At 42.9% G+C, this 12,363-nt stretch overlaps 1 protein-coding gene across 1 annotated transcript in view; it reads left to right on the top strand.

The window, feature by feature from the left end:
• Positions 1-12,363, top strand: part of NUP133 (nucleoporin 133) — a 279,976-nt gene that overhangs the window by 64,068 nt on the left and 203,545 nt on the right. Inside the window, exon 7 of the mRNA XM_044292116.1 lies at positions 10,663-10,815. Coding sequence (XP_044148051.1) covers positions 10,663-10,815 — 153 coding nt within the window. The remainder of the gene's footprint in view (positions 1-10,662; positions 10,816-12,363) is intronic.

Below are 12,363 nucleotides of genomic sequence, written 5' to 3'. Positions count from 1 at the left end.
TTGTCATCCGGAGGTTCCACTGGAAGGATTGCCGGCCTCCGAGGGGCAATTGCGCGATTGATTTCGGTCTGCAAATGCCTTACCATTCCGCCCTTAAGTGTCATAGCTCGCTCCCCTGAGCGGTGGTCGCTTCTTGGGTTCTGAGGCATCGCGCCTCGGCTGCGCGGTTGTGTAACTCGGCTTCCGGTCCTCCTTACAAACATTCAAACATTTTTCCCGGTGGATTCTTATGCATCTGCGGCCGCTGCTTAGCCCGCAAGGTCTTGCAGGTGGCAGTTTCTTAACTACCAGCAGGGACGCTTGCTTCCATGGGTCTGTGGTTTTTCCCTCCCCGTGGACTCCTCTTGAATGTCCCACGGTTCCTGTGTCCCCCAATGTATATGGGACGAGAAAAGGAGATTTTTGTATAACTTACCAGTAAAATCTCTTTCTCGCTCTTCATTGGGGGACACAGCACCCACCCAGTATTGTTGTTCGTTCACAGTTGTGGCTGTTGCTGGTTGGAACCTAGTTCGGTTCTTGGCATTGTTGCTGTTCCACGTTTTTTTGTTGGTTTATTTGCTTCTCCTACTGCTTCTCGCAAACTGAAGCTCTCTCTCCATGCTAGTAACATAGTACATAAGGCCGAAAAAAGACATTTGTCCATCCGGTTCGGCCTGTCATCCTGCAAGTTGATCCAGAGGAAGGCAAAAAAAACCTGTGAGGTAGAAGCCAATTTTCCACACTTTAGGGGAATAAAAATTCCTTCCCGACTCCAATCAGGCAAGCAGAATAACTCCCTGGATCAACGACCCCTCTCTAGTAGCTATAGCCTGTAATATTATTACACTCCAGAAATACATCCAGGCCCCTCTTGAATTCCTTTATTGTACTTACCATCACCACCTCCTCAGGCAGAGAGTTCCATAGTCTCACTGCTCTTACCGTAAAGAATCCTCTTCTATGTTTGTATACAAACCTTCTTTCCTCCAGACGCAGAGGATGTCCCCTCGTCACAGTCACAGTCCTGGGAATCAATAGATGATGGGATAGATCTCTGTACTGTCCCCTGATATATTTATACATATTAATTAGATCTCCTCTCAGTCGTCTTTTTTTCTAAAGTGAATAACCCTAATTTTGATAATCTTTCAGGGTACTGTAGTTGCCCCATTCCAGTTATTACTTTAGTTGCCCTCCTCTGGACCCTCTCCAGCTCTGCTATGTCTGCCTTGTTTACAGGAGCCCAGAACTGTACACAGTACTCCATGTGTGGTCTGACTAGCGATTTGTAAAGTGGTAGGACTATGTTCTCATCACTGGCATCTATGCCCATTTTGATGCAACCCATTATCTTATTGGCCTTGGCAGCAGCTGCTGCTGGAGGGGGTATAGCTGCCGGGGGAGGAGCTAACAGCTTTGACTAGTGTCAACACCACCTAGAGGACATAGCTATACCCACGGTTCCTGTGTCCCCCAATGAAGAGCGAGAAAGATTTTACTGGCAAGTTATACAAAAATCTCCTTTTTTTTGTTCACATAGCCTTATGAGGGCAGGACAAGTTGTACTTTCTAATGGCACCATTTATGGTTACAATGTAGTGGGAAATTCCTAATGGGGTCTAATTGGGGAAAGAAAATGGAATTCTGCCATAGTGGCAGCATAAAGTAGAGACAGATGAGTTGATTTCAGAGGTCTGTCATTTAAAATTAAGTGGTAGCCGAAAACCAGCAACACAATCATTGCAGAGTGGGCCTGGAAAAGAGTCCTGGCCACCTGAGAAGAGTCATGGTTATTCATGAATTCCTAGTTTTCTCCCTGTCTCTCTAGGAGAGAACTGCCAATAATCAGCAGATGGGTGAGAGTGCAGGAGATTATGAATAACCATGACTCTTCTCAAGTAGATCTGACTCTTTTCAAGGCCTGGGCTGCAATAAATATGATACCGGTTCTCAGCAACAACCACTTACTTTTAGCTCATGAGTGACACACTGCTGAAATCAGCATTCCTGTCACTATTTTTGCTGCCCTCAGTGAGGTCAGCATAAAGTTGATGACAGGTTCCCTTTAATACTTGGGGGGGGGGGGGGGGGAACTTGGGGGAATTATTTTTTTCATAATTATATTCTGACTCTTATAACTTTTTTTTGTAGTTATGCATATGGAGCTGTGATAGGGCTAATTTTTTGCAGGGCAGTCTGTACTTTACCCCAGTCGTCTCCATGACAGCTACCTGAGACTGCATTCCTTCTGATAGGACAGGAAAAAAAAACTGAAGTTTAAAAACTCCACCCTCCCCTTCCTACCAAGTGTTTTTCATGTCCTACTAGAGGAGAGGTGCTGGGAGCTCGACTGGGTTCATGACATTACTACATGTTGCAGGCAGAAGTCGTATCAAGTGGGTGGCTCTCCGTCCTCTCTACACGCCTTTGCTCAGCACTGCAGGCGCAGCTTCCCCTGCGAAGATCCCTCATGTGGTAGCCCAGAGTGGTCTAATTTGTTTATTTTCCAGGGTCCTCCAGAAATTCAGATCAGAGTTGCAAACTAATCCTGATAGTTACTTATTGGCCTTCCCCAAAACCCAGACTGACTATCACATGGTCCAGTCCGTCACCCATGCATAAAAAGTTGAAACTCTCGGCTTGGATTTTGAAAAGGACTCCCTGCTGAACAGAGGGCTTTCTGAGACAGTAGTTCAGACAATACTATTAAGCAGGAAATCTAATACATCAGAGATCTATGTAAAAATCTGGATACAATTTCTGTCTTGATGTGGAGAGGTTTCGTGAGGTCAACCACATCTCCCTAATCTTAGAATTTCTGCAGGATGGTCTGGATCTAGGGCTTGCTCCCTATAAACCTAGGGTACAAGTGTCAGTACTAGGGCTCTCTTTAACACAAGCTTGAAGAAAATATCCTGGATTTCAAGATTCCTCAAAGCTGCAGATAGACTTGGACCCAGAATTACCAACTTAAGGTACTTTCACACTTGCGGCAGAGAATTCCGGCAGGCAGTTCCATCACCGGAACTGCCTGCCGACTCTGGCAATCTGGACGCAAACTGATGCATTTGTCAGACTGATCCGGATTCGTTGGCCATCCTGTGTAATGAGGCATGCTCTTTCTTTTAGATCCAAACCAGTATCTAACACAGGGCTCAGGATTTAAATGGCTCAAGTGAAGGGTCTTCTGAGCTAATTTCGATTAGATCCTCCAGTGTAGAAATATGAATTGATTGCATACTTTTGATTTAATTCTGTTTTGGGCAGATAAACCTTCGTTAACATGGTATTCTACTTTTTAATAGTACCACTACCATCCTGGGGTATATATCATTTATTGATCAACTCTTATTAAAGCAGTTCTGTGGGCTTGATACAGGTCACACAGAGACACAGTGCATTATAAATCAGTATAACGCAATGCGCTTCCTAAGTCCAGAAAGGAGGATCGCTCTCACATGGAGCGTGATTCCCATAAGGAACACGCCCATGTGAAAGAGGTATAAGGCAACAGCTACACAGAACACACTGCACTACACTGGATCTATACAGCGCTAGTACCGTACTCACGACACTGGATAGACAGCGCTGGTACCATACTCACGACACTGGATAGACAGCGCTGGTACCGTACTCACGACACTGGATAGACAGACAGCGTTGGTACCGTACTCACGACACTGGATATATAGCGCTGGTACCATACTCACTGCACTACACTGGATATACAGCGCTGGTACCGTACTGTTCTGCACTGCTCTACACTGGGCATAGTACTACACTGCACTAGTCATAACTGTACTCACTGTACATGGTCACACTACCCTCTGCCACACTGAGAAGATCCCACTGCACAGATCCCACTTCACTGTACAGACCACACCGAGAAGACCTCACTGCATGCAGTGCACAGCGCCTAACACACACTTGTACGCTGCGAGCAGTCACAGCGTGAGCAGCTGCTGCTCCACCATACACTGCTCCAGCGCCCTGAGCTCTGTACAGTAACCAATCGTAGCAGGTCACTGACGTGTGGTGGGTCACTGCTAACACCCGCTGTGCACTGCGTCTGACCCGAGCCAGTATCACAACGCCCACCCTATAAGTTATTATCTAACCTGCGCTCATCCACGACCACGACCGCGCCCTCCCTCCTTTTCCAGGCAGCTGTGCGGGACTCTCAGATGAAAGCGACAGCGCTGAGCAGCTGGTAGTCACCCAAGGAAGCCATTTCTTCCCAGCATTACCCAGGTGACTAACAAATCTGGAGTCCGATTTGGCTGCAGCCCATGCTTTGCGACTAAAGGGATTATGGGAAAGCAAGTTACTGTCTGTCCTCCATCAAGCTTTCCATACTCGCTGGCTGGCGGGCTGGATGTCAAGGGATTGGCTCTTCTAATAGGCGTGCCTAGCATGGTGCGTCTGCTGAAGGAAGTTTTTTTTTTTTTCTTAAAGCTGCAGCCCGGCGGTGGGACAAAGTCTTATCGCCATTTGCAAATTCCTGGTCGCATTGGTGACCATTTTGTTCGCCATCTGGAGCCCTGACCGAACCACCCTTTGAGCCTTTGGAGTCTAATTGAGTTAGATTACTCACTTTAAAAAGCATTGGGGTCTTTTATCATACTGGTGTAAAGTAGAACTGGCTTAGTTGCCCATAGCAACCAATCTGATTCCACCTTTCTTTTCCAGAGGAGCTGTTAAAAATGGAAGGTGGAATCTGATTGGTTGCTGTGGGCAACTAAGTCAGTTCTACTTTACACCAGTTTGATAAATGACCCCATATCTTCTTAGTAGCAATAACCAGCTATACGAGTGAGTGAATGAATTACAGGCCCTTTCCATTCAGGAACCCTACTTAAGAACATTGGACGAAAAGCTAATATTCAAATTGGACCAAAACTTCTTGCCAAAAATTGTTTTTCTTTCATAAATTCCAAGATATAGTAATTCCATCTTTCTGTGCCAGCCCAAGGAATACTCTGGAATCCTTCCATACAATAGATGTCAAAATGGCAGTTTTCCACTATATAGTAACAACAAGGCAATGGAGAATTGATAAAAAACCTTTTCCTACAGTTCTGCGGTCCTAACAAGGGGAAGAAGACCTTGAAAAGTTCCATCTCTTGATATATTAGAATAGCCAAATCTGAAGCCTACAGAGCCAAAGGGAAACCAGTTTCACTATTCCTAAAAGCCTATTTCACTGGGTCAATATCTGCATCTTGGGCAGCGAAATCCTCAGCTTCCTTAAAACTGATGTTTTGCGGCCAAGTGTAAGTGCTTACACACTTTTACGAAGCACAACAGAATTGATGGTTCGGCTAATCAGGACATGGCCTTTGGAGGCAAGGTCCTCTGTGCAGTTTCCCCCTCCCTAATAAGTCTACTTTCACACTCTCGTTTTGGCTTTCCGTTTGCGAGATCTGTTCAGGGCTCTCACAAGTGGTCCAAAACGGATCAGTTTGCATTCTAATGCATTCTGAATGGAAAAGGATCCGCTGAGAATGCATCAGTTCAGTCTCCATTCCGCTTTGGAGACGGACACCAAAACGCAGCTTTTCCGCGCGGGTGCAATGCTTGACGTGAGCGCATAGCACACCCACTTAATCCTGACCCATTCATTTCAATGGGTCTGTGTACATGAGCGTTTTTTTTTTCCATGCAGCATGTTCTATATTCTGCATTTTTCACGCAGCCCTGGACCCATAGAAGTGAATGGGGCTTCATTGAAAAACGCATTGCATCCGCAAACAAGTGCGAATGCAATGCGTTTTTCACTGGTTTATAACAGATGTTTGTAAACCTTCAGTTGTTTTTTTTTATCGCGCGCGTGAAAAATGCATCAAAACGCATTGCAACCGCGGGGAAAAAAATAATGAACACAATTACAGACAAAACTGAATGAACTTACTTGCTAAATGGTGCGAGTTTCACTGAATGCCAATCCGTCACGCTCGTGTGAAAGAGGCCTTATGCGTCTCAGACAGATATGAAGCTTAAAAATTTGATCTTAGATCAAATGCAGATCTTAGAGACACCTGCAACTTCCTTGATTTGCATAACCATACAGCTTGTCCTTGGTGTTGCAATTTTAATGCTGAGGAGTATATAATCTATGGGTGGTCAGAAGCTGGTAAACAAAAAAATTAAATAAAAACCTTGCAGCCTGTCACTGCACTTAGCAGTTGTGTGCTTGAACAGCAAATGACTACTGATGCCAGCGATGGGCAGAAGTGGTCTTGTAAACAATGAATGTGATATTATCGCTCTAGAACCAGCAGGGACCAGGAGCAGGAGTGCTGGGCATTTAAAAGGTGAAGAGGTTTTTTTTATTTTTTTATTTGATACTTCTCCCAGATCTGTGCTCAGTTTTAAAAATATCAGAAAACTGATTGGTTAAAGTAGCACTTCCACAAACATTTTTATTCTTTGACCTGTTAGAAAGGTACATGATGTAATCTTCTTACCAGTGTCTGTATTTGTGAGTTATCCCCTTCCGTCTGATTCTCAGCTGTGTCAGTTGACCAGCAATTAGACTTTATAAATAACACAGCATCTTAGGCTGGTTTCACATCACCGTTTCTTTTTCCGTTCTTCTGATCCATCAAAGTAACAGGAAAAAACAAAAACGGGATCATGATTAAAAAAAGGTTCCAGTGCATCTATTATGCACATTTGGTATGTGTTTTAGGCTTTTCCATCTGAGAGATTTTTATTTATTTTTGTAATTTTTTTTGACAGAAGAAAGTTCTGCATTAAGTACTTTTTCTGTCTTTAAAAACAGATATTAGACGGAAATGTCTAAAATGGATGCAAAATGTGCATAAGGTGCAACAGGATCCTTTTTTATTTTATTTTTTATATTCTTCTGGAAGATCAGAAGAAAAGAAAATGAAACAGTGATGTGAAACCAGCCTTAGGCCTCTTGCACACGTTTACGTTCAGTTTTTTTGCGTTCCATATACGGAACCATTCATTTCAGTGGATCTGCAAAAAAAAAAACTAAGGTACTCCGTATGCCTTCCATTTCCATATTTCCATATTTTCGTTTCTTTCCGTTCCGTTCAAAGATAGAACATGTCTTATTATTGTCCGCATAACGGACAAGAATAGTACTGGTCTATCAAGGACCAGCTGTTCCGTTCCACAAAAAATGCAATGCACACGGACCGCAAAATGCTGAAAAAGCCATACTGTAGTGTGCAAGAGGCCTTATGTGTAGACAGGAAGCCCTTTTCTCTATGTATTCCTGTGAGAGCCTGGATCTAAGTATCCTAGGAATGAACAGAGAAGTAATTGACCTCCTGCCCTGTGTCGAGTTGGTCACATGACATAGCTGAGAATCAGAAGGGAGAGGATAACTCACAAACACAGTCAATGGTGAGAAGATTACATTCACTACAGATTATGTCATGCACCTTTCTGACAGGTTAGTAAACATTTTTGTGGCAGTGCTACTTTATGGGAATGCTTAGCTGAAAATGGTTTGTTAAAGTGTAACTGTCATGTATGACAAAAACATAATATGAACCCACCCCAACTTACAGGAACCGACCGGATCAGACTCCACTGACTGTGATGGAGTCCATTCAGTTTCCGTTCAGGAGCCTGTATTTTTACCAGACAAAAAGTCCTACATGCTAGGCTTTTTTGTCCAGTCTTTTTGACGGAATCTGTGACAGAGGCCTCGAATGGAGCCTCCAACACAGATGTGAACAAGTGTACGCCTACGTATTATATTTGAATTATCTCAACCTTTATACTCCTCTTCTGCTAAAAATATTTTTCAAAAACTGTAAGAGTGGTATGTTTACTGTTCCGGAAAAAATGTAGTGCAACCTCTGATAGGGACAGTTATAGTACGGTATATAACTATTTATTTGTTATTCAGCCAGCTGGGGAGACTGCAGAATCACTCACTGACAGTGCTGGCCACGTTGATGAGTAATAAAAATAGCAAGGATATGAATATATATGTAGGGTCCAGATATTAATCTATTGTCCACTATGTGAGGGCAGCAGCGCCCAGCCATCTTCCCAGTCACTACTGAACTGTACTGTATTAGAAAGATAGATACTGTATGCCTTAGCAACGCTCATTTGCAGAGCGCTGCCAAGGGACATTTCAGGGCTCTTTTTCTATTATAAATGTACAACTTCACTAATTAACATATATTGGTAAAATGTTCCCTACACATTAGAAAACCGAGACTAGTACGGCACTGGCTGCGTCTTTAAAGATGTCGCCCGCTTCGGAGCACCTATGTCATGGTCACTCCCAGGCTAGGTGTTAGAAGGTCACGTGATGTCATCTGACAGCCTCTTTTGATTTCACTTTGTAGTTGATGGTAATGAACACACCTCTAGTCAGGTGCAGCATAGTGGTCATTACTAGTTAAGTCTGGCTACTCCCTTCACTCCTTGCAGTGTATAGTTTAATTTGCAAGTGGAAGAGCTGGTGTGTGTTGTCTCCTCTGGTGTTCCTGCTCTTTCTTCTACTTCAGGAGTTAAGTGTCTCATTCCTTTCTATTTGTTTTGTGTTGTTTCCCCTGCCTTCTGGTATCTGGTCTGAGTCAAGACCCCTGTTCCTTCTGCTTAAGGAACGAGTCGTCTTTGGGCCCTATTCACTACCTTAGGGAATTACAGGGTAAGTCAGGCTTTAGGTTCCAGTGAATTAACGGTCCTACCACTGAGGTCTGTTCATTCGGTTAGCAGTCAGGGCTAGGGTTAGGATTCATTAGGTGGTGACCTTTTCCTCTCCCTAGAAACCAGATACCTCTTCTCTCCCCCCCCCCATTTCTTGTGTTTGGTGTGTTTGATTCAGCAAGCACCCGAGACTCATCTCCATGACCGGCGATAATGCCAGTCGCAGACAACGGATGCCGTTGTCAATCTTGACCATGGCATCTTTGCACGCAAAAACCCGGAACTGCACACTTCCGGGTATGCTCAGGCCTTCTCTGGCGGTGATTAGAGGCACCGGAGCGTGTATGCGGCAACCCCTGTCATTGAGAATGACAGGAGGCTGCTGCATGGTGTTTTCTATGGAAACACTATGCAGCAGCCTGTAGCAGAGCTCCATAAGAAACACCGCTCCATTACACATAACTATAAAAGAAGTTAAAGGGGTCAGAATATGGCAATGAAAAAATATTATTTTATCAGTATTGTAACGGAAACCTAGCACCCCGACCGGGTACCTCTGTCGATAGATGCTCCTAGTGCTTCCAGAGGACTCCAAGCACTCCACTTGACACCGTCAGCGCTGCAGACCCCACGAACCGCCGAAGCTTGGTGGAGGTCTCGCAGTCTCCTACCCACCCTGGACCTACGACAAGTCTCCAGGCTCCAGTGGGTGAACCTCTCCTAAATATAGAGACAGGAACCAGGAACAAGCTCTTACAAGAGCTTATACTCAAGGGAGTATTGTGATATAGCAATCCCCAAGAGTGTAGTTATCGCATTCCCCAAACATGAGCCAAAAACTTAATGAAGGTATAAAAGCAGCCTCTGACCGTACCTGCACGTACAGCCTCTTTTATTCACAATCCACAAACATAGTACTGCCCACAGGGTTTTGAAATGCAACCAATCAATATATTACAACACATACAATGTAAGTACAGCAACCAATCGGACACAGGACAGATATGTAGCAATTCAGGCTATAGACACCACACATCCCCACAATGCATCATGGTTTCCTCCTCTCTGACCTGGAGACACCCGAGGAGCAATCCATTTATCTTTCAGGACAAAGGGAAATCGCCAATACACATGTGGAGACAACGGGACGGAAATCACAATTTAAACACACAATGGGACAATAGAAACACACCCAGCATATTCCTCCCCTCTGTCTAGGAGATAATGGAGTCAATTTCTGTATCTACTCAGCTATCTCCTACGCTGAAAAGTAACACTTCTTATAAATTGTTACAACTTTGTGAGTTTACATTGTACATACATATAACTTATATCAATTTAACCAGTATGTACATACATATAACTTATATCAATTTAACCAGTATAACTTGGGGACAAACCTATCCAAAATTCACTTGAATAGGTTCAGGGGTTTAAAAGTTAGTAAAAGTATCTTAAAGGGCCATAATCCTGAGGCAAGAGGCTGGTAAACAGGCCTCTCCAAAACCCAGTGGCGAGGTTGGTTTCGCCACAAGTATCAAAACACAAGAAAAACTACACATATAAGGTATTGCCCGATTCGTACTGACCTAGAGAATAAAAGTAACTGGTCAGTTTTATCGAATATCGAACATCGTAAATAAAAAAGAAATAATAATAAAACTTTGGCACTTTTATTTTTTTATAATTCCACCCCATTTGGATTTTTTTTTTTTCCTGCTCCCCACAACTTCATATGCAATATTAAATGGTGGCATTGGAAAGTAAAATTAGTCCTGCAGTCTTCATACGGCTATGTGAACAGAAAAATAAAAAAGTTATGGCTCTGGGAAGGGAAAGAGCACAAAACAAAAATGCAAAAAACAAAAAACCTTTGGGAAAAGAAAGAGTTCATTATATCTGCTGGAGGATATTTACAGCTCTGTAACTGGCAGAATTCTGCAGACCTTGTTCTAAGGTGCCATTATAGGCATTTCATTCCTTATATTTGTAACTTCTTTTTTTTATTATTTTTTTTATTTTCTTTTTTGGCAGCTCCTCAGTGTGCTGTGGGACAAAGGAGATTGCTTTTATACTCTTACCAATAACAACATAAATAAGTGGGATATGGATGATAATTCAGAATATCACGTTCTAAATTGGGACATGAACCGTGTGCTTAAAGAAGATATTTCTGATGCCATATGGGTAAGCATATGTTTTACATTTCTATATCTGAGTGGGAATGCACCTACAATGTGAATTTCAGACCCCTCTGATTTCTAAGTGGGAGAACTTGCAAAATCGCAGGGTGTTCAAATACTTCTGTTTCTCACTGTATATCAAGGCTGGCGGATCCATCCGCCAGTCTTGATCTCCCTGCACTGGCGTGAGATGCGCCTGATTTGTTAAGAGGCAGAAGCCTCTTAACCACTTTTAGACAGGCCATTTACTCCCTTCCTGACCAGATCTAATTTTGAAAATCTGACATGTCACTTTGTGGTAATAACTTTGGAACACTTTCACTTATCCAAGCTGTTCAGAGATTTTCTCGTGACACATTGTACTTCATCTTGGGCTCCATTCACACGTCCGCAACGTGTTTTGCGGATCCACAGAGCCGCGTATCCGCAAAACACGGAAAGCAGCAATGTGCGTTCTGCATTTTGGGGACCGTACATTGCCGGCACTAATAGAACATGCCTGTTCTTGTCCGCAATTGCGGACAAGAATAGGACAGGTTCTCTTTTTTTGCGGAACGGAAGTGCGGATCCGCAATTCCATGTCCGGGCAGCACATCGTGCTTCCCCATAGGAATGAAAAGGTCCGCAATTCCGTTCCGCAAAATGCGGAACGAAATTGCGGACATGTGAATGGATCCTTAATGGTTAATTTGAGTCAATATGTTTTACCTTTTTATTTAAAAAAAATACAACGTTAATGAAAATTGGAAAAAAATGTTTTCTAAATTTGAATCTCTCTGCTTTTAAGACTGATGCTTCATAAAATATTCATTAATTAACATTTCCCGTATGTCTACTTTATGTTGGCATCATTTTGGTAATGTAATTATTTTTTTTTAGTATGTTAGAAGGTTTAAAATTTTAGAAGCAATTTTTGAAAATTTTAAGAAAATCTCCAAAGTCAACTTTATTAAGGACCAGTTCAGGTCTGAAGTCACTTTGTGGGGCTTACATGATAGAACCAACCTATAAATGACCCCATTTTAGAAACAACATCCTTCAAACGATTTAAAACTGGCTTGAGAAATGTTGCTAACCCTTTAGGTATTCTATAGGAATTAAAGCAAAATAGAGGGCAGATTTTGCTGGAATAGTCTTTGGGCACCATGTTGCATTTGAAGAGACCCTGAGGTATCCCCACAGTGAAACCCCATAAAAAGTGACCACATTTTGTAAAATACACCACAAAGAAATTTTTAAGGGGTGTAGCGAGCGCTTCACTCAAAAGGTGTTTCATATAATTTTTTATACTTGGGTGTGAAATTGGAAAATGATTTTTTATTTTATTTTTTTCAAGAAAATTGTGCTTTTAGACCCAAACTTTCTTTTCCGCAAAAGAGTACTCCAATAACAAAAAACTAAAATAATGTTTTTCTTTATAAAAACTCATCAGCCCCCAGTGTCATCAGGTTCCAAACCAGTGCCATCAGGTGTCTTTCTCCCCCCCCCCCCCCCCCAGTGCCATCAGGTTCCTCCTCCGTTGACTGGCTCTATAAAAAGATCACATGATCCA

Source organism: Bufo gargarizans, chromosome 4 (genome assembly GCF_014858855.1).
Source record: "Bufo gargarizans isolate SCDJY-AF-19 chromosome 4, ASM1485885v1, whole genome shotgun sequence".
In the NCBI taxonomy this organism is placed as follows: Eukaryota; Metazoa; Chordata; class Amphibia; order Anura; family Bufonidae; genus Bufo; species Bufo gargarizans.
The sequence above is the reverse complement of the archived record's forward strand: the minus strand, read 5'-3'. Positions and strand labels throughout refer to the sequence as shown.